The following is a 22693-nucleotide window of genomic DNA, read 5'->3' as shown; positions in this document are numbered from 1 at the left end:
ATAATTAAATGTCAACACTCTTGTTGAAAGGTCTTTTTTCCTAGACTGCATCTCTTTTTTTCTCTCCTTGTTCTTCTTTGAGGATTTTATTTTTCTGGATGACCTTTTATTATTCACAGGAATAATTGGTGACAAACTCTACTTTGTAGTTTAACATGGCATCTGTCTGCTGGCTCAGCTGGGCACTGCCAAGCTAGCAACATAGGGACATAGTTTGGCTTTTGTTTTTAATGGCAAGTTGTATGTAGCTGAAAGAAAGCAGACTGAGAAACAGCAGGAATCCCTGTGATTCAAGTCACGTGAAAATAGTTGTTCTAATAAGTTGCCTGCTTGGCCTGTTCAAGACCAAACCGGACAGTTCCATGATGATCTAAGATTTATGTGGTTGGAGCTGGCCTCTTTGCTTCCAATCTGAATAGGGCAGCGTGCACTCTGGTGAGCAACAGACCAAACAGCAGGTCTGAGATGGCAGCACCCTCCAGCAGGCAGAGAGGGCCAAATTGGGAGCAGTCATATGTTCTTTTGGCACATAGGTGCAACCTGCCTTGGCTCTGAAAAGGACTGAAAGTGCTCCCACAGACAACCTGACTCAGTGGAAGAGGATAATAAATCTTACACTGCTCCAGCTGCCATGCAAGCAAACATTTGACTATGCCCTGACTTTTCATAGTAGGTATAAATGACTATCGAGTGAGAAATGAAGAAGGCTTGATTTAGTACGATTTGATCACTGCAGGAGTTTTCCTGGTGAATACCTGTAAGTGTTTTATCTACCTTTTCCTTTAAGGAGACAAATCTTTGCCCTAAAAGCGTTCCCTGATTCATCTCCTCTTATGCTACAACCTGCCCCTTTACTGCACCAGTTTCTTTTGCAAAAGATGTAAGCTGCCAGGTTTCAGATGGATACAGCCTACCCTAGTGTTAATAGTTGAATGGTACAGAGCTTAGAGCTGTTTCCCACCAGCATAACAACACAGCAATGTGCTGAAAACACAGAACACTCCATTGCTAAAACAAATAGCAAAATTAAGACCCCAAGCCTGTGGTTTCTGGGTAATTTTTGCATTTGTGAAGGATTTTCTAACAGTATTGTAGGCCCCTTCAGAAAGTTCATATACTTTGGTAGCTGAATTGCACTTTAAAGTTTCCTTTGTCCAGGTCCTGCAGAAGTAGAGCAGGAATGCAAAAAGGTTGACAGACTGAGATGGACGGAACAAGCACCCTTGAGATAAATATACTGCCCCAGCTCGCTGCTAACCAACACACAGGTGCTTCCCCCACAGTCATAGTGCTGACCACAAAGAACTGTGATTCAGGAACAAGCTGCTAAAGTCTCCCCTTGTTTGTTAAGAGCAATGAGTGTGTGTGCACAGCAGTTTTCCAGATCCCTCATCATTACCTCTATTTTTCATCCATATTCTGCACTTTCGCTGCCAACTACACCACCAGGAACTGGACATCTGCCTCTTAAACTTAAATTTCATCCCTCCTGTCTTGACAACATCCGTTCCTTTCTCTCCTGGCTGATGCTGGCAAGCTGAGAGCACAAATTCCTTCTTATTATCTGCACCTTGATTTCTCTCTCAAGTCTGCATGGATATGTCTTTTAAGGAAAGAGGCTGTTAGCTCAGCTTCATTCCTGTTGTATTGTCTGGTCCTTTTTATTGTTAAACTCCTGTCATCCATTAAACACTATTCACAGTTGAAATCAACAGCAAATAAAGGGAAACAAGTAAGTCAGCACAGTGCTACACAGAAGCAGAGCTAGCATGCACAGAGATGGATGAAAAGCCACTGAGCCCCAATAGTGCTGATGGAGCTGCCCTGCAGCTGTTCTGGCTGAGTTATTTCATCACTGCTGTATAAACGATGACAGACATAAAACTTTAGCTGTGCTAATGGCAGCATGAACTGGTACTATGTGCAGGCGATACAACACATCCATGGATGTGAACATGCTTAGGATTTTTTTTTTCAAACCAAGCATGATTATAAAGTTGTGATGTCGTTCGTGCAGATCAAGTCAGAGGTCTGTGCTGCAGCAGATATGGTCTGTGACCAAATACAGCATGTGGAAATGAAGTCTACTCAGGCTTATGCTATTTGTAAGTTTGTGAGATTTGGGGGAAATCTATCCTGTTCTTATGTGTGTTAATTTCTAGGCCTTGGACTTACATTACTTTTTTTTCTAGTTAAGTACAAGTATTACCACTGTAATGATCTCTTTTTAGTTTTTCATGTGTGGCCACATCTATGGGAAATATCACTTAGAGGTGGACAACTTAAGTCAATGGCAGTGCCTACCAAGAGCTATGCAGAATGCTAGTTGTGCCACAGATGTGAAATTAGGAAACCCACATCTCCATTTAGTGCCCTAGTCATCATACTGCCCTTTCTTGGTGAGCATAGGCTGCATATACATCAGCACTTTGGCAGAGAACAGTAGTATGGTTTTTAGTGAACTCATCCCTCTTTCCTCAACCACACTTGCAACTGGTCAGATACGGAGTAATTCACACTATGTGACGAGATTGAGTCACAGGCAAGAGTGCTTTCGGAGGAAACCAAACCAGAAACTCTTCTGCAGGGTGCAATTAAATACTTTTCAAACCCTAGTGGAAACATTAATATTCAAATCAAGTATTACTCCTTCTGACACTGTGGTAACATTCAGTCCAGGGCGTCAGACTAATTCTAGTCTGACATTAAATCCTGGAAATACTCAGAATATAGATCTATAGATCAACATCAACGGCTCCCATCCTCTGATCCACTCTTACTGCACAGCTACTTCCTAATGCAAACAGAGGCATCCACACAAGGACAACATGCTGAAGGCTTCGCAACCCAAATACACTACAGAAGATGCACGGGGGCCTGAGTATGAAGGGATGCTTTAGTGAAATGTTAAAAAAAAAGGCACACAGTTCTATTTTACAGCTGTATTTGAATAGAAGGAGAACACATAGATATCAGTAGACCATTAGAGGCCCACTGTGCTAAAATGCTCTACAGACATATAACAAGGAGGGTCCTTTTGGCCTGAGATTAGCTTGAATAAAGCTATCAAAGTGAGCTGGAAAGAAAGAAAAAAATAGCAGAAAAAAAAGTCAGAACAGAATAAACTAGATGTCTTTTCTTCAGCACCACTTCCAAAGCAGCAATGTTCTAGGGGAACCCCAGCAGAGATGAACACAAAGGAGGGATCAATCCTGTGGTAAGGTCACAGGATTAGACTTCTGGCTTTGTGGATTTCTCTAGAGTGCTGAGAGAATAACAAGAAAAAAAAAGGCCCCAGTTTTGTTGTTATGCACTTCCACTGGTTTTAATGCAGTCTTTAAATGTTGCTGGTGGCTACCTATTGGCTCTGTGGACAAAATGAACATCATAGTTCAGCCTGTGGGAGGAGAAGGGATCTGCTCCAAAGAACCTGTGCCAGAAAAATTTAAAATATCCTACAGGATTTCAGCACATAAGTTGCACTGAGACTTTTTAATATTTTTCCCCCAGAGCAAAAGATGACTGTCTGAGGCTCTGAAAAAGCAGGAAAGAAAGATACAGGCGTGTAGTCAACGCCTCCATGTATCCATAGGTAGATTACAGCTCAAGATAGCACTGTTAGCATGTGCCACTCTTTGCTGGAGCAACAAATAAGCAAAGGGCATCTCTGATACACAGATCCTTTTTCATAAGTAATCATAACACAACTGTGGAGTATACACAAACAGCAGTGGTTTGAAGAGACACTCAAGATTATAGAGTGAAGTAGCAGCACAGGGCATGAATAACTGTCCTGTATTGACCAAGGACTGCACAACCATTTCAGGCTGTATTATTACATGAGCCATATTTCAAATTTGGTAGGTGCACGCTGTGGTAGCACAAGGAACATTATTCAATGTATTCTCAGTGTGAATGTGTACATTCAACAGTGCTACTGGAGATGATATATAAATCCTTATGCATACTTATCCTCTACAGAGGAGATTGTGTAACTCTTATAATCTAATTTCACAGTTTAGAAAATATTCACTGATTTAATCTGACTCTAATCCACCATTATTTATTGTAATTATTGCTATTGCTGTGGAAATTCCAAAAGCAATCAAGCAGCTGTCTGTGGTGAGCTATGCTTAAGCAAGATTGTCCCTGGAGGTGAAATCAGCGGATATGTTCTTACCTTCTTCAAGGTTTAAGTTTAATATAGAAACTGCAGACACTCTTCATCCAGACTGACAGGCTGCCTGCCCGATGCCACGTGAGCAGCGCCTGTAACCTGACCTCAGCTGACAAGCAGTGGTGACTATTGCCTGCTAAAGAACAGATGCTCTTAGTTAGGGTCCTAGATGCTCTTTGTTCATCTTCCCTTGGGATGCACAGAAGTGCTGAAAAGTCCTCTGGCTTCTCCCCAGGATGGGACGAGTTCATCCCAGGGATGGTGTGAGCACGGGCACCCCCTCACCACAGCAACACAGGCAAGCACAAAGCAACCAGTGTCAGGGGGGGCTCCCTGCGGGTGGCAAGGCTGGAGCTCGCAGCCAGGTCTATCCCGTCACCCCATCAGGGATGAGGGCAGCCCCAGCCTCAGCACTGGGCACCACCCTAGGGACAGGGATGGCTGCTGTGGGAGCTGAAATTGAATGTCTTTCCTAAGCCATGGCGTGCTCTGTCCATGACATGCAGAGCTGTCTCCAAATGGCAAAGATATTTTTCAGTTGTTGTTTTTGTACCTTTTCTGCTTTCTCGAACCTTTCTGTCGAGATGCCAGGCTGGCGACAAAGTGTGGCTGGTAGAAATGGATCCAAGCAAGGCAAAGCAACTTCTCAGCCATGCGTATTCTCCCATGGGCAATAAAATGTCTTTGGTTTTGTAGGTGCAGAAGGATCGGACATGCTGCCAAGTGACCCACTGGGACCACGCTCCTGTGGAAGTCCTGAAGCTGAGGAGGGTGCATGGGTAAGTCTCTTCACACCACATCCTTGTGAGAAGCACAGGGATCCATACTGCACTCAAACATAATGCTTAATGCTACCCTGCACTCGATGGGATGGGCCACATCTTCAGTTGCGAGGAAGACTGCATTGCTGTAAACTGCATTCACTTGACCTCTGAAGGGTCTCCTCCTAAATATTTGAAGGCCCTGTGCAACAGTCAGGATTAGGAGAATCTTCAATAAAAGTGCATCTTTTGGGAGGTCTTGTTAAATAGTCCTGGCAGCTCACTGCAAGACAGTGTCAAACAAATGCTTCTTCAACATCAGTCAATCCCCTGCACATCTTCTGTTGCACCATCTCTTCTTCTCAGGCCCCTCTGCGGTTACCACCTACCCCACCTCCTTTTATCTACTGGAAATATTAATAATTTTCTTAAAATCCAGTTTTCCCATAGTTTTTATTTAAGAGCTAATAAAATCCTAAACAGGCTGGACTGATCTGATGTTTTAAAAAAAAAACACAACAAAACAGACCTGCTAATAAACAACAAATATGAATCTGACTAAATGTGATTAACAATTTAGAATGGACAATATAGCACAGAAGTTCATACTCATGGCTATCAAAAACGACAACCAAATTTAAGGTTAAATCCATATAAAGCAGCAAATCAACATGTCCTCAGGGGTATCAGTCAGTGCGAATCCACCTTTCTTTAGGTAAATAATTTACAACACAAAAAAGTAAAAGTAAGGTTCAAATTGATAAAGCAAAGTCATCAAAATGAAACTTTCATATTATGGTTAAATCAGATATTTAAATCATGGAGCATGGACTTGCACAGGCATTCCCAGCCATTTTGCACTGGTTACTATCAGTGCTCTCTGCTCAATGCAGTGTCACTTCATGGAGGCTCGTATATTGCAAGTAGGACCTGTAGGATTGCTGGGAAAGCTCTGAGCTAGAGTTTAATCAGTTCCTAACTTTCTCTGGCTTAAGTTAAGGTCATACTTAAGGAAGAGGGGAAAAAAAGGTTCAGTAACCTTGGAATGCAATTTGTTTTACTAGCACAGTACTTCCAATGCTTGGGAGTGTAACACCATGCAGAACAAAATCTGCCTTAGCATTGTTTTCTCCTTGGTTTTAAAAAAGAGGTCTTGTTTTTTTAATAATGACCCCCCACTGAAGGAGGAGGTTTAATGGCAGGACTTTATAAGAGGGAGGCTGAGTCAGTGTTGCCACTGACGCATGAGCAGAATCAGCAAAATTCTAGCACAGGAAAGTCAATAAAGTCCATAAGAGTATCCTTACCAGCATGGAAGAAAATTAATTTAGTCATAGCAAATGACAAAGCACTGAAATTTTCTTTAATAACTTGCTAACAATTTGTGGAAGGGAAAAGCCTGGTGTTTGAGGCAAATATATGTGGGGCAGCTGGTTATAAACTCTTCTGAGCTTGCATTTGCTGAGAGAGACAAACGCAAAACAATTGTACTTTCTATCGCTAAAGTCAAATGATGTCAATGTTATTTTCATACAAGAAAACCATTAATTTTATATTAACTCTGTAAAGAATCTATAATCTCTTTTTTTTATGACACCAAGAGGAAGTAGATTCTCAATTAATAGAAATCAGGAAATAGAAATTCACGTATCTCTGTTATTTTTAGCAGCCTCCTTACTCCAAGTGGGGACCTGGGCCATCATAAAGTTCCCTTCAACATTAACAAACTATTAATAAGAAGTAACAAGCTACCCTTAGGTCCAGATTGCGCACTTGACTGTTTGGTTCAAGTCAACGTAATTGCATAGGTTTCAAAAAAAGCATAGAAAACTCTTGTATTTAATAGGTAATGACATTCAAGACCAGTGAAGACAGGAATGGATCAGAAAACAAATGTTACACTTGACCCTAGCCATGAAGCAAAGTGATATTCTCCCTTACAAGAAAGGAAAAATATGGTCTTCCCAAAGAACCACTCCATGAAACATGCTCAGAACTAGCCAAGCTGGACCTGTTGTTGAACAAGCCAAAGTTTACAAATGATCTTGGAGTTTTTACGTTTCTTCCTTCTTTTCTAAATAGCAAAAAGCTGCCTTTTCATTATTGCTTTAAAACACATCCTGTTATGCTTGCAGCTCTTTTTTGGAGTGCAGGTTCAGAATACCATGTACTCTATTACTGAGTCTTTCTTGCAGCTTTTGCTCAAAAACAAAAACTTGTATGTGTGTGGGAGTAGCATAAACTGCAGCTGTTTTTCTTTATTTTTCCGCCACCATTACTGCTGACTGGTAACAAGGAAGAAGACGTACGTATACACCATTTGGCTTCTCTGCAACACTGCTGTACAGGAGGTTGGGAGATTATCTTGGTGAACAACTCCTAATTTCAACATAAAAGGATCAGCAGCAGTGGGCTGAAAGAATTTGTCTTTCAGTGAAAAGGATGCTGCTATTTTGCCGGAATATTTTATCAGAAATATAGAACTTCAATTTCCTCTTTCATTGGTTTTATGAAAGCTTGTATCACCAAAGAACCTAAGTGAGTCCAGGAAACTCTGGAAAGATTAATTAATTTCACTGGACAGCTGCTTAAATACAAAAAAAAAAAAATCAAAACAGATCCAGGATGCACCCCCTCCCCCTCATCCTCCCCCTCGCCCCACTGCCATAAATGCACTGTGGCTGAAAACTTCACAAACAACTGAAAATGACAGAGGCTTTGATATTTTCAGCACTCTGGAGCAGTTTAAAAGAGACACGCTTTTTCTGCATGGTGTATGTATCTAAACTGTGTGAAGCCAGACAGCAAAAATCCCTCATCATCTTTCAAAGTGTAAGCCTGCATGGCCTCATATCCCCTCCTCCCTGAGTCTTTAGGCAGTTTAGGATGTATCTTGCTGGCATGCCAGCCATAGAGGGGTGCTGCTGAAATTTAGAGACATTTATACAGTAAAAATCCAAGGCAAGTTAGAAACCAGTTTCAAGGAGTAAAATAGTTTCTTTTCTGCAGCTGATGCTTATCCCTAGTTGGCTCTTGCCAGATCTCATCACTGGTTTTCTGAGGTCGCGCTCTCCATCCCTGCTCCTGACCACAGCTCACCTTGTCCTGAAGTCAGCAGAGCTGGGCTGGGTAACAGAGAGGAGGATCCATCTGAGTTATTGAACTGCATGTCACAGCACACGGCTAAGAGTTCATTTCCAATTATGGTCTCTGCTAATTGTTCTCTAGTGCATCTTCATATCATGACCGAGGCAGGCAATGTTGGTCAGGGAAGCCAGAGAATTGTCAGTTGTTCAAAGCGATCAGAGCCATTACGTTTGACCTCTGGCATTGTAATTTTATTTCTGTGGCTCTGCATGGAAACTGTCAAAGCAAAGTAAAAAGACTGTCAAGCTGTGGCGCCTGTATAAAACATGCCCACCTGCCTTCATATCCAAAGACAAGTAAGATTGCCTGCTCCAACAATATGTGAGTTAGACATTAAAATGAACAGCAGTTCCGTAGTGCAGACGGATTTCCATACAGAATACCGTGTATTTTTAATTAGCAGGCCTAAAATCAGCTTGTCTTGTCACCTCATTACAGTTTCATTTTGCATGATTTCACTTCTGATGATTGGAAAATGCAGTGAAGCTAAGACTTCAGCATATTGCAGGGACAGCCAGTCCTTCAGGTTTCACCATGGGATTTAGTTACTGGGCCTGTTGCCTTTCTAATTCAAGAAAGAGACATGTCTTTAGAAAACTGTGAGATTGTTGTTTGAGGGGAAAAAAACATTCTTTGTCATGAGACAAAGAATTTCTTCTCTGAATATTATCCACTTGTCTCAGACTTTCTGAGGACCTTCAGGTAGGCTTGCTTTTCTCACTTAATTATTTCTACTATTGCCATCCACCTTGCAGCAAATGACACATCCCAGTTGAAGGGATTTAACACCATTGCAATAGCACTGGAAGGAACAAGCATCCAGCCTTGAATATAGGGAGGGCTTGGTGAAATGTCTGGAGAAGGCAGCTCCGCTGCCGATGATTTGTACTTCAATGTGCAAAACTCAGAAGATTAAAAGGTATCAAGAATTTGGAGGAACACTCATTAACGCTGCAGCAACAAAAACGTTAGAGTATGGCAAGAGGGTCTTGCTGTTCTTGTTCTACGTAGTAGGGATTTCAGTCCCTGGAGGCTGATAGGATTCCCCATGTAGGAGTAAAAGCAAAGACAGAAGGATTTCTCTTCTCCGTAATTGTCAGAGCATACCTGTGCCGACCCATCAGAAAAAGATGGCATGACAAAATATGCCATTCTGCATTTAGTTAATGTTTGGAACTGGAGTAAGCACTGTGTTGGCTTTGCCTGGTAATTAAATGTGCAGGATTTAGGAATATTGACTTATTTATGAGGCTGCTAGTTGTGAGCTGAAAAAGTCAGGAACATTTAAATATGGGCAGGTGACATTTAAATGGTATTAATTTTAATAGTTGCAGAAATAGATTTGTGTAATATTATTTCTCAGTTTTTGATTCCTTTCTTTCTTTCCTGGTATAAAAAGTTTTGTGTAACATCCCTTTCTGCTCATCATACTTTCTTGCACCAGACCACTCTGTTCCTCAGCTGTTTCAAAACACACATGCCTCTCCACATATTCATCAAGAGGTCTTTTTTGCTATGGCTGCAACCTGTTCTTACCCAGGATCCTTTCCCAATTTCTACTTTCTACATAAATCCATGCAGGTCTTTCAAAAAAACCCGGCCTGTTTTGTCTGCTGCTTTCACTTTCTCTCTGCCCCTAGATCTCTTCACAAGACCTACACAGACCTCTTGAAAACCTCTGATCATATTCCCTTCATATTTTCTCTCTGTGGCAAGTCCCAGGTTCCCACCCAGCATAGTTTCTGCTAATTGTTCTCATTTGCTGCCACTTTTACTTAAGTCTAGTCTCTTGTGTCTCCCACAGTTGCTTATCTCCCTTGTTGGACTCTTTTTCCTGGGGTGGCTCTGGCCCTGGTTTATCCTGCAGGAGCAAATGTCTCTGCTCCTCAACACTCACTATTGCTTACATTTTGATAACATCTACCGACCAGATAAGAAATCATTATGTTTAATGAGATAAACTTACTATAGGAAAGCCTGTCCCTAGTTAATGTTTCAGTAAACACTTTGCATCCATCTAAGAGTGATGGCATAAAAAAAATTTCCAGCTTTCTCTTCCATTGCAGTTTTTATGATAATGGCACAAACTATTTCTGTGTTATCTTTGTTTGCACAACTGGAATTTGTAGTTACATTTATAACTCAGTCCTTGCAAATACTGAGAAGTTGAATACTCAGTGAAATACAGTGTTTGGGTGTTTGGGTGTAGATATTTAAACACTTCTGCACTGTATATTTTGTGAATGGGCTACACAAACAATTTTACTAACTCTACAGGATTTTCTTTTAACTATAGAGCCTAAAGTGTTTAAGTTGCTGCAGGACAACACTGCTTTATTCTCTGTAGACAACTTTATTCTTTGTCTTGTCATTTTTATTGTTCTAGTGGTAGTGAATAAAACCCTGCATCTGTTCCTCAGGAAGGATTTAATCCAAAGCTCACTGAATGCATTGGAAGAGCCTCCATTGGGCTTTGGATCAAGCTCTTTAGTTCACAAACAAATGTTCTTTGTGAGAATATGCTATTCAAGTATTGTACAGAAGAGTTACAGAGGTTCCCTATTTCTAAAATAATGATTGCTCTTTAAATCTTTTTTGCTATGCCTGTTCAGTTCAAAAATGATAGGCAACTGTACGTAATTGCTGAAGTACTGTAGTCTGTGATTATCTTGCCTCAGCAGTTGATATAAATGTTGAACATGTAACACTGTGGTAACAAGTAGTGCTATATTTATATGGCTCTTCCTATGCACACAGTAATTCAGAAAATATATAGAGATACGCTCCCTGCCCCTGAGGATGTTCGGACTCAATCAGGCAAGCTGGACACGGGCAAGCCATCTTTCACAACTGCCTTGTGTTGATGTTATTGATGAAGCAGACTTGAAAGAGGGATTTGTAGAATAAAAGAGGGATACTACTGAATGGGATTTTTTTCTGCGCTTAGGAAAAGGAACAGACTGAAAGGAGACACAAAGCCCACAGTAGGGGAAAGAAACAGGGGCTATTGTGGATGAGGGTACAAAGAGACTAAGATAAGGCAGGAGTAATCAAAACAGGAACATTAGCTGCAGTAAGACTGTAAAGGACTTTAAGTGAAACCTTACAAATCCTGATTTGCAATGACTGCATTTTGCACAAGAAGGAGGGAGAGCCATGAGTCAGTTAGGCAGCGGTATCCCCACAAGCTGCAATAAAAAAAAAATAATTGTTACTTAGAACATCACAGGTACTGAATACTTCTTTAGATTTCTTGTGAAGGGGGACTAACATTTCCCATGAATCGAAGAGAACACGATGCCAGTGAAACTTGGCTGTGTTTGCAACTGCAGAACAGAGTAACTTCTTCATGTGGGCGTAAGATTACACAAACAGTTACTACTGGGTATTACTCCTGTGACAGAATTGCTTGCAGTAAAATACATTACACTGTGTGGTAAGTACCAGCAGGGCTACACGTGTCGTTTGTAAGCCAATAATGACTAGAACAGTTTATGGAGCCAGTACTAAAACATTACTCACTCAAGGAGTCACATCTAAATCAATGAGATTACTCATGTAGCTAGCTGCCGATAGGTATTTTGCCAAGCTATTCTACCACATAGCACATGAGTGTAAATGAGCCTCTTAGCTGAATAACTTCAGAAAATAATTTTTAAGTTCATACTACACTAGTATTTGAACTTCCTAACCACAGACGAGGTCCTGTTACATTCTGCAAACACCCACTAACAGGCAGTCCCTGTCCTAAAATTCATCAACTCTTATGGACAAATAAGGGAAAGTGGCTTGCCTTCAGTCACATCCCAGGTCATCAGCAACACCAGGAATAGAACAGGGATCTCCAGTCAGTTCCCTACCAGCAGCTCCCTGTCTCTGTAATACTCAACATTTCATTCCTGCACTGAATATAAAGCATTTATGAATGTGACCTCCAAACTTCCCACAGCTCTTCTGCTGACTGACTGGTGGATCTCTGCATTCATTAGTTTTATAAATGCACAAAGAATACACAGAAGTACCATTTTCATCTCCCACGCATTACCACAAGCCGGTGCGTTCCCTCACCCAGCTCATCTGCATGTTATTCTGCAGACAAAGAAATAACCAGAACCACAAGGAAAGAAAAACTAATTTAATCACAAAATTTCTGACAGCTAATCTAAGACACTTAAAAATCTGCATCCCAAGCAAAACTCGTTTTTCATACTCAGTGAAATTCAGTGTGGAGGCTACCAGATCAGGCATCACATTTCAGGATTGCATTTCATTTTATAAGTGTTATAAAAGTGCCTGGCATATCCAGCATCATTATCACAGTATTTTCCTTCCTTTCTTTATTCCAGCACTGCTCTCAGCATCTTTGGGATTTCATAGAGAACAAGAACAGAGTGCTGGGCTGTAAAAGAGCAGCCTGAAAGAATTTCTTCCTAATAGGAAAAGGTATCCCCTTTGAATTATTCTACATTTGAAGGTTCACTGCATAACAATAAAAAAATCTGCCTCACTGAAACTAGGCTCCAATATACTGACAAAGTCCCAAAGCAAGGACTCTGAGTAACTCCTCTGTCTCCACGATAAAGCAGGAGCAGCAGATACAGTTGTGGCTTCGCTCTCTTCTCCTTATTTCTCTCTCCTCTCCTCCAAACATCTTTGTCTTTCATTTCTTTCTCTTTATCCTGAGCTGCCCTGGGTCTCCCCCTTCCTATCTCCAGGCACTCTTTGTAGACAATGGCTTTGTCCTCTTTCTGCACATGGAAGAGGCTGCATCTGTACAGAGGCAGATTGTAAACTAGGTCAGCTTATGTGGCAGGGAAAAAAAGGAGGAGAAATAAGAGCCTTTTTGTATAATAACAAGGTCTCACATAAGCATACGGCCCAGTTGTCAGAGGTGTTGAGTGTCTGCAGTTCCCATTGACTTCAGCAGCACTAGTCCCCTTGTCTACAGGCTACGAATGTAGGAAAACATCCTCAGTTTCGCATCCCCTTGCAAGTAAAACTTCAGAGATGCGGTCACACTTCCTTGAGCTTTCCGAAAGACGCCACACTAATCTCAGTATCTGTTTTCAGCACTTTTTCCTACATTTTCAGTACAGCCTTGGGATGTACATTGGTCAGTTGGAGGAGAAACGAGGTAATACTGGTGGTGGCATACCCCTTTTCAGTTCACAGGGCACATAAAGCAGGCCTAAAAGGGAATGACAGGTGAGGAACTGTCATTCGAGTGTTAAAACCAACTACTTTTCTTGACAAATATTGGGTTAATACAGCTGATCTTTATACTCTTCCTACTTTCAGAGTTTTTAGGACAACACCAACTAATCTTGCAATTCATTATTTAGGTAAAGGTATTTTAAGTTCACAATAAAAATTAGGGAAGGCTGCACTCTGGCAAAGATAATTCCTTCTTCCCCCTACCTGAAGCCCTCTGTAATGCTGTAAAAAAATTACAGATCATTAACAAAATACATCTTCAAAACAAAACTTTAAGACATAATTTTCTTCTGCTGTTGTAACTGTTGAAAATGCAAATTAGAAGCAATAGGCAAAATTAATTAAAATATACACAGTGAAATCACATTTGATTTCCTCTGTGGTATATTAGTTGTGCACTACCTACTTAGTATTAAGTAAATGCACCCCTTTCATATGGAAAAAACAAAATAGAACAAAACAAAACAACAACAAAACCCCCACAAAACAAAACAAAAAAAAACCAAGACAAAATTTCAAACAGTACCAGTGTCATTTGTGATACTCCTTGGAATAAAATCTGTGCTGCAGTCACACAGTTCAGTCCAATACTGTGTGAGGCCAGTAAGCAGGAGAGGAGCAGAAGCTAATTGTTGGAACAAAAGGGCAGAGGTGGACCCAGGAAGAGGAGCTCTGTAGTTCCCCCTTTGGCAGTGTAACATTTTTGGTTGCTATGAATATCACAGATTTTTCTCTGCAGTGCAGTGTTGCCAGTCTCCAAAACTTGAGGCCTTCAAAAAGCATGAGACGTTGGTTATTTTAAATAAAGTTTCTGAGGACTGGAGGGGACCTTTCTTCATGGTTCTGAAGTTTTCTGCAAAAAAAGACTGATTTATTTTCCTCCCTCCCTTCCTTGTGGTAACGAGCTTATTCTGTTTCTAGCAGCTGAAGTTTCTAAAAACGCAATAAACAGTCAGACCTGTGAAACATCCAAAACGGATGCAAGCCCCGTGCTACTCATCCTCTCTCTCTCCTCTGCGGCCCCACATTGCCATTTGGATGGCATACATATCTGCGGGAGTAGAGACTCCTACACCTGTGGTCGTGAGCAGTGATGCACGTCCATGCACAGTTGCTTCAGTCAGGTGTCGGAGGTGCAGCTTTTCTTTCTTCCCTGCCCTCTCCCTGCAAATAGGCTGAACTGCGGTTCTAGCAGATGCCCTGCACAACCGTACTCTATCCTAGGACAAAGGGCAGAAGTCCTGTCTTTGGGCAGGTAACTGAATTGCAGACATGCCTGGGAACATTCCTAGATGGTGCAGCTGAAATACCCCTGCTCGAGCTGGTCTCCCTTTCTCCTTCCCATGCCATATACTAGTGGCGGGTAAAAAATGTGCATTAAAAAAGGCCGTCTTTGATCCAAAGAATTTACAGAAAAGTATGGAAGAGAGAAAACAGGTGGATGCAGATACAGAGAATGGCGAACAGTTCCCTGGGTCAATGACCATGGTGGGGCTTTGTCTGTACCATACTCTGTGTGCTTTCAGACACATACATTTTTGCCAAGAAAGGTTGGACCAGATGATCCTTGAGGTCCCTCGCAACCTGGTATTCTATGATTCTATGATGTGCAAAGAGGGTTGTGGCCACATATAGTTAATTACTAAGATAGCTTCTTACTTACCTTATTAGCATCAGCTTACAGGTCTGCAGTGATGTATGTATGCATCTATTTCCTCATACCATCAGCTTTTATTATAGGCCTTTTTCACTATCATGGCATTCAGGTAGCAATGTGCCTATGTGTGAGCATCTGTGTCCTTGAGTTCTCACCAGAAGGTGCAGCAGCTGAATTATCAACAGCAGCATGTAACATCCCATTTAAAACATTAGCACCTGAAGAGTGGAGGGTGGCAAATGTGACACTAATTTTCAATACAGACTCTGGAGAACTAGAGGTTTGCAAACCTGTGCTAATTCGGTTAGAACTAAAGGACACCTGGATTAATGCAATCCATTTGAGAAGAGTCAACATTGCTTCTGTGAAGTCCTGCTTTAAACAAACCTCTTGGAGGTCTCTGAAAGGGTCAACAAAAATGTGGATAAGGGTGATCTAATTTCCATATCAGACTGGGTTTCTAAAAGGCTCTTGACAAAGGCTTTTAAGGAGACTAAGCAGTGATAGCAACAAGAGGGAAAGCCCTGGTAGCTCAGTAATTGCTTAGAAGATAAAATGCAAGGTACAGTGATAAGTGACCAGTTGTCACAATGGAGGGAGGTGTTGGATGGTGTGACTTTCTGCAAGGGTCAGTGCTGGGGTGTGTGCTATTAAGTGTACTCACATCTTATCCAGGAAACAACTGACATAGCAAAGTTCATCAGTGGTATTAATTCACTCAAGTCAGTAATAAGAAAGACTGTGAAGGGTTATGAGGCTGACGGGGCAACGTGAGAAATTCAAGTGCGGGTAAATGTGAAAAGATGCATATGGAGAAACAATTGTGTAAAATGGTTGGCTCTGAGCTGGCCATTACTTGACAGTTCTACAGAAACATCAGCTCTGTGCTCAAAAATTCCTCATAAAATATTGTTAAGAGAAAACCACCATTTTGCTACTGTATGAATCCATGATTTGCCCGCATCTTAAATATTGTGAATTTCTTCATCGCAAATAGGATTCGTTAGATCAGGACAATGTTCAAGAGGGCATCAATGATGACAAGAGGTACAGAACACTCTATGGACAAAGGCCTCCATAAACAACCTACAACTCTTCAGCCAGGGCAAAGAATGATGTAAAAGGACTACGGTGGAGGTCTGCAAACCCATCAGCAGCTCAAATGGAGGACTAGGAGCTGTTCCTCCTCTCCAGCACAAGAGCCGAGGGGATAATTAAGTTCGTATTGAAAGAAAAAAATAAAAGGCAGGTGTTCTTCACAGGAGGGGTGGCAGACGAATGAAATCCTTGCCAGAGCCTACTGTTAACGCTGCAAGCGCATTTGTGTTCAAGGGAACATTGAAGAAGCCCATCGAAGTCAGCTCCACTGCCTAAAATATTGGGGGGGGGGGGGGGGGGGGGGGGAAGGGAGAGAAGAGAAGAGGAGAAGCGAGAAAAGAGAGGAGGATAGCAGCAAAATCACCCGAAACCCACGGCTCAGGAAACCCCCGGAGCTGCCAGCGGCGGGGAGCTCCCCCTTCGCACATCCCCCCGAGGCGGGGCCACCGGGGCCGCGTTGCTTCCCGCCGGGGCTCGGCTCCCCTCCTCCCGCCCTGCCCGGGCATCCGTAACAGGAGAGGGCTCGCAGCCGGCCGGTAACCCGACCGCGGCGGGGCGGGGGGTGAATGTGCGGAGCCCCCGCGGGGGGCGCAGCGCCCCGCGGGACGGGACGGGACGAGGCGGGGCGGGACGGAACGGTTCGGGGCGGGCGGCAGCTTTGCCCCCCTCTTCCTGGCGTCGGCGAAGGGGGCGGGCGGGGAGAGGAGGGGAAAAGGCGGGGAGGGAGGAGGAAGAGGGGGACCCGACGTGCCGGGGCTGCGCGGCGGAGGAGCGGGCGCGCTTCGGAGAGAGGTACCTCCGTGCGCGGGGGTGCGGGCGTGTCCGTGCGTCCTTCTGCCCGCCCGGCTGTGTGCGAGCGCGGCTCCGGGCGCGGAGGGAAGGGAGGCGGCGGCGGCGGCGGCTGCGGCTCCGGCAAGTTGTCTGGCCCTCGGCGGGCTGCGGGCGGGGGACGGCAGGGGTGGAACCGCCGGGGAAGGGGTGGGGGAGCGAAGCGGGGTGGGGGAGGTAAAGGGGGGGTCGGCAGAGCTGCGAGGAGGAGCAGGGGAAAGGCGAGGAGGGAAGATGGAAACGCAGGGAGGGAGAGGGAAGAGGGGAAGGGAGAATGAAAATGCGGGCAGGGAAGGGGAGAGGGAAGGGGGGATGCTGGAGGGGAACACTCGCTGCCCTTCCCCTCGCCCACCCCGCGAGGCAGCCGCGGGACCCCCACACGAGTGCACATGCCCCTGGGGGTGGGGGGGCCGCGGACCGCCGGGGGTGCTGGACGGGGCGGGGGGCCGGGTACAGAAAGCCGGGTCTGTGCGCGGAACCCCGCGGTGTCCGCAGGTGGAGGGGCGGCTCTTCCCGGGCCTCGGCGCCGGTGTGGGGGTCCGGGGGGTCTTTGCAGCCTTCCCCGGGGGGCGGTCGCTGTGCGTGGGAGCCGGCCGGGCTGGGGGGAGCGGGGAGGGGCGAGAGCCGGAGTGGCGGCGTGGAGGGGGTTTGGTAAGATCCCGAGAAACCCGTGACGTAATTATTTTTTAATCAGCATGTTTTTTTCATGGCCATCTCAATTTTTCCTGGACTCCCCTTTTTGAACCGAAAATCTCCTCTATCTTTGTTCCAAGCCGTGCTATTTTTAGAGCCCTCAGTAACAGCAAAGCATCAGTTTTAAATATTTTATGTCTTTTTATTTGGCTTCTGCTCAGGACCACTGCAGTGTAAACTTCTCACATATTGGTGTCTCTTCCTAAAAAGTTACTGAAATTATTACTGAGGTGGCCAGGAAGGCAGCTACTGTCGATATCAGTGTTTGAGTTCCTGATAACATTAGTCATTAGCCATAAAGACCAGTCATCATAGTGAAGTTTGGTTTTTATCTTAAGATAAATAGCCTGTCAGCTCCCAGAAGATACACAATAGGGCCACAAGTACTAGCCTAATATTAGAAGAGAGAGACCAGATCCCTCAGTTGTGTTTTTACCAATGAAATAAACATGTTGTTTTATTTTGAGTTGTGATTAGCAGTTCAACGTTGTAATGATATCCTCAGATTCTAGCATTGTCTCATAGCTCTGGTATGTCCATTTGTATTCATGCTGTGTAAGTGTTTTGCAGAGGTTTTGCGTATCTGACAGGGATTTATTTCACTTTCACAATTACATTTTCTAGTCTCACCAGCCTCAGGAGCCCAAGGAAGGTATATATATACATCATTATCTGTGGTAGTACATGGCTTCTTTTTCCTAAGAAGTGCAAGTTATTTCATATATTTTTAGATCATAGCTTTTATGTTCCCATGCACAGCAGAGGGTGAAGTTATAGCTGAAATTGTGTTCATTTAAGTGTATTCATTGTTAGCATTTCTGACTGGTCAGTATTGAGTGGTTTTTATTCAGTTTATCTTCATTTTATATCTGAATGCCAGTCCATTTGCTGCCCTTTGATAGCCTCTGACAACATAAGTTTGCACACATTTAAAATGTTACATACTGATTCCAGCTTTAGATAACTGAGTTGTTTTTTGCTCTGGTTTTCAAGGACCTGTCCAAAAAATACATGTCTCAGATGAGCTCCAAAGTAAATTAAGCCATATTTATGGATGTCTTATAATAGGGTCAATAAGAAGTAGCTTTTGTGGCAGCTGATGTCTATTTCCTTTCTCTGTGGACGTGCAGCTTCTGTACTAAGGGATGTGTACATGACTTCCTAGTCCTTTTAAATTACTCAAAACTCCTGTTGACTTCGGCCAGAGTTTTGGCCTGTTTGGAATACAGATTGTATGACTTACAGCATGAAAAGTATACCCAGCAAAATCCTGAGCAGTTTGATGTATACTTTGATCATGGGATAAGTTAATTCATGTCTGGTTTGTCTTGTCTAAAGGGCAGAACTCACTTTTGCTACTGGAAACACCTGCTGATTTAGCAAGCACTATTGATACTCCCTTTAGAGGAAGACATGAAGAGCTACATAATGCAATATCTAGAACTGTCCATATTATTACCATTCACAGCGTGATTTTTCTCTTGTCGATGTGCTGCAGTACTGATTCTCGGGCAATTCTGACTTCAACTGAATGGCAGTTAGTTAATATATTTGTAGTTGTGAGGTAAACAGAGTTGCTCAAGCTGTCAAAGTTGTCTCTCTCTCTCCTCCTACCACCCACTTAAAAAAATAAAAAGCTTTGGCAGCTGTTTCTTCTAGCAGGCTGTGCTGAAGGAGCGCAACACGGTTCTCGCATGCACCCTGTTGCTTGGCTGCCTAAGTCCATCTTAAATTCTGTGTTACTTTGATACAACTTTTCATCACTTGCTTTCCATTTCTAGGCTGATTCTTTGTATTTGTTTTAATGCCAAAGTTGATGAAGGTACCCTAACAAAATTCTGGACTCATAATTCATTAAAGAGAAATCCTTTCCAATACTCCCACCCACTAGGAGCAAGTCCATTGAAGTTGATATGGATAGTCTTGGCATTCAAATTGTGTGAAGGTAAAAAAGGTGGCCTGCTTATTTATGATGATACTCACTCGCCTGAGTATTGCATTCATCCTGTAGAGGGATGTTCTTTAATTGACTGCTGACCTAGACCATTAGAGTACAGCTCTATAAAATTAAGTTTAATAATGAAATATAACACCAGCACTGAATGGATGCCAGCAAATGCAGTTATAGCTATAATTTATGTAATTCTTTTTGAGCCATATGCCAAAATGGTACTCTTTTCCTTCTGCATCTCCAAAATTTTAAGTTATTTCTGCTTAAATAATTGTAACACTTCGGGTTGCATTGCTCTTATTAAATTAGTATTCCACATCAGTCTGTTTCATCCTTGTGAAGGATAAATACTAATTACTCATGGCAAGATGAATGCAGTCGAGCAAAGTCCGTACTCTATGAACTTTCCTGTCTGGGATTCCTCTGCTGCTAAGAATATACTTCACAGTACAGCTTGATGGAGGGGGACCTGGAGAATGATTCTGTGGTTTAGTCTTCCATGAGGAAGCAGACCTTGCAGTCTTCCTCAATCCTGGGGCTGGTTTTCATCTCAGCCATCTGAAAATGAGATGTTGGGTTTGAGTTGGTAATGTAAACTATGTCTGTGGTCCAAGAAATATGAAAGGTGCTTCCAGAGAGTCAGTCATCTAATATATCTCAGCTTGGGAAGATTTTTTAAAATAGCCTAATGGTAACCTATCATCGTAGCCATTGCGATTGACTGCAGGAATCTAGATGCTGACTAAGATGGTCTTCAGGGTCCTTCCAATACTGTTGTCTGTGAGCAAGTAAGAATCATGGTAAATCTCTACTGAAACGTGTACAAAGCTTTAAAAAAAAGATGCCTTGCACACAGTAACAACAAATGTATCTCACTCCGTCCTGGAAAACAAGTCTCAGTCCTCTGCGCAGAAGTTTCCCAGATGTAAAATGGAACTCTTGTTTCTTCCTTTTTCTTCTCTGTATTGGAAGATCTTCAGGGCTGTCTTACAATCTTTGCTCAAGCACAGTGTGTCGAAACTGTAATTTCAGCTGCTATTGGAAGACACATCCTAGTTTATAAAAAAATCATATGTGATTACTGTTAAAAATCATATACTACAGAAATCTAGATTTTGCCATTCCTTTTCTTACCTCCCAAATAATCATATTCACCATACCTGGTTGTTCTGGTATTATGACATAATGAACAAAAAAGAGGATATATTTTTCATATTAAAATTCTGGGTAAGCAAAACAAATTATGAGCTTATTTTTGATGATGAACAATCTTCCGTAATCCATTACAACTGTAAATCATGACCTTAATTTGAAAAAGAGAGCCTTTGACTTAAGTTTATAATTAATGAGAGTTCAGAGTTTTAGTTTTTGTGTATTTGATGACAGTAAGATACTGGGTTTACAGGAGAAAGCAGAACTGTGCCTTTAGAGTAATTCTTCGGAAATGTGGTAAAAATACTTAGGTATTCAAGTGTTATGTCTTGATATGATACATGCAATATACTGCAGAAGTGAGAATTTTCCTTAGGTACCATTTAGCAGAGACAACTATTTCTTTAAACCCTTATTAATAACAGGGAAAACCAATAATGCATTTAAAATAGAACAAATTCCATTCAAAACATATATACATCTTCAAAAGGGTTAGGACTATTACTTTAAAAGACCTGCATAAACACTTGGGAAAACTTTGGTATGTGTTACTGAATCACAAAAGTGTGTCCTGTTCATTTTAGAATTGTCTTTCCAGCTTTATCTAATTAACTAAGTAGATGAAATATGATCCAGGGGAAAAGAGTGCTTTCAAAGATTTGGATTTTTTTTTTTCCAGAACCTGTTGATTCCACTGATGTCTTTTGTGACTCTGGGTGCCATAATTTCCCTCTTTCATTTTCTCAGTATTTAAAAGGAAAAAGAGCAGAAAACTTCCTGTGTGTAAATTGCTAAATTCACATCACTGTATGTACTTTGGAAGCGAAGAGTTCTCCATGTTTTACCAGCTTTTTTCTACATGTTTTTGATTGCTTTATATAACATCTATTTATATGATGCATGTATGAATCAGGAAAACTTTTTAAGGGTATAGTGGGTGTAGTACTACCAGTAAAAGGTGGCTTTTATCTGTGTCTTCCCTTACTAACAGCTAAAGTTTACCAGTTTACTAAAAAACTATCTCATGCCTTGATAATTGGAAAATACCTTTAAACTGCCGGCACATGAGGATTGAACCAACTTAAATAGTACAAGAAAAAAACAAAACCAAAAAACCACACACCCCCAAAAAAAACCCAAAACAAAAAAAACCCACAAAACCAAACCAAAAAAAAAAAAACCACAAGAAGAAAACCGCAAACACCGCTCCTCAGTCACAGAATTAACTTAGTAAGTATGACAGTTCTGTTGACTGGGCCTGGGTACAAGTGCAAATGCACATGAGGATGTATATATCTTCCTTCCTAACAGTTCTTCTCAGGGACTTGTATTTGACATTCACAGCTGTTACTTTTTATCCAGTAAATCCAAGAATTCAAGTGCCTCATTATTTGAGGCTGTGACACCACCATTGAGTTGAGCTTTGTAACAGCCATTTTTCCCCCCAGTACTCCAGGGAAGAATACAGCTCCATCTGTGTACATGCTCAGAGTGCCCTATTTCTGTGTCTTGTTAAATGTGGGTCAAGTTTAGTAGTGCCAGTTGAGAATAATTCCCTAATAGCATTGCTAATCACAACCCAGATCCACCCATATTTAAAAAAACTTCGCTTTTAAGAAGTTCCCCTTTTTTTTTTAAAATAACTTTAATAACTTGGGCAGGCTTCAGGAAGCCATTAGACCAGAAATAGGAACCAGCTAAAATGTAGACCTGTATTAGCATCCTGCGCCAAACCCCACTGTCAAACTAGTTAAATCAGTATAAATCTATTAGTAAAGGTTGTGGGTTTGCTACAAGTAAAGAAGAAAAGATTATTTTTGTTAAATCAGGTGAGGTTTAAAGAGCAGGTTTTGTACAAACCTTTTGCCTCTAGCTTTGTTCTATTGGGAGTTTTATCACAGTGCTCCCGTAGCTTTGTAACAAAGACAATGTGAAGCCAATCTCAAATCTTTAAATATTATTCAAACCATTTTCCTCATAAATAGGTAATTTTATTTCCAGTTTTAGAGTTCCCC

At 42.1% G+C, this 22693-nt stretch overlaps 1 protein-coding gene across 1 annotated transcript in view; it reads left to right on the top strand.

The window, feature by feature from the left end:
- Positions 1–22693, top strand: part of LOC104350161 (PALM2-AKAP2 fusion protein) — a 223104-nt gene that overhangs the window by 107081 nt on the left and 93330 nt on the right. Inside the window, exon 6 of the mRNA XM_086479813.1 lies at positions 4874–4956. Within this exon, the coding sequence (XP_086335939.1) occupies positions 4891–4956 (66 nt within the window). The 5' untranslated portion in view covers positions 4874–4890. The remainder of the gene's footprint in view (positions 1–4873; positions 4957–22693) is intronic.

This window comes from Leptosomus discolor, chromosome Z (assembly GCF_034619465.1).
Source record: "Leptosomus discolor isolate bLepDis1 chromosome Z, bLepDis1.hap2, whole genome shotgun sequence".
NCBI classification, from domain to species: domain Eukaryota; kingdom Metazoa; phylum Chordata; class Aves; order Leptosomiformes; family Leptosomidae; genus Leptosomus; species Leptosomus discolor.
The sequence above is the reverse complement of the archived record's forward strand: the minus strand, read 5'-3'. Positions and strand labels throughout refer to the sequence as shown.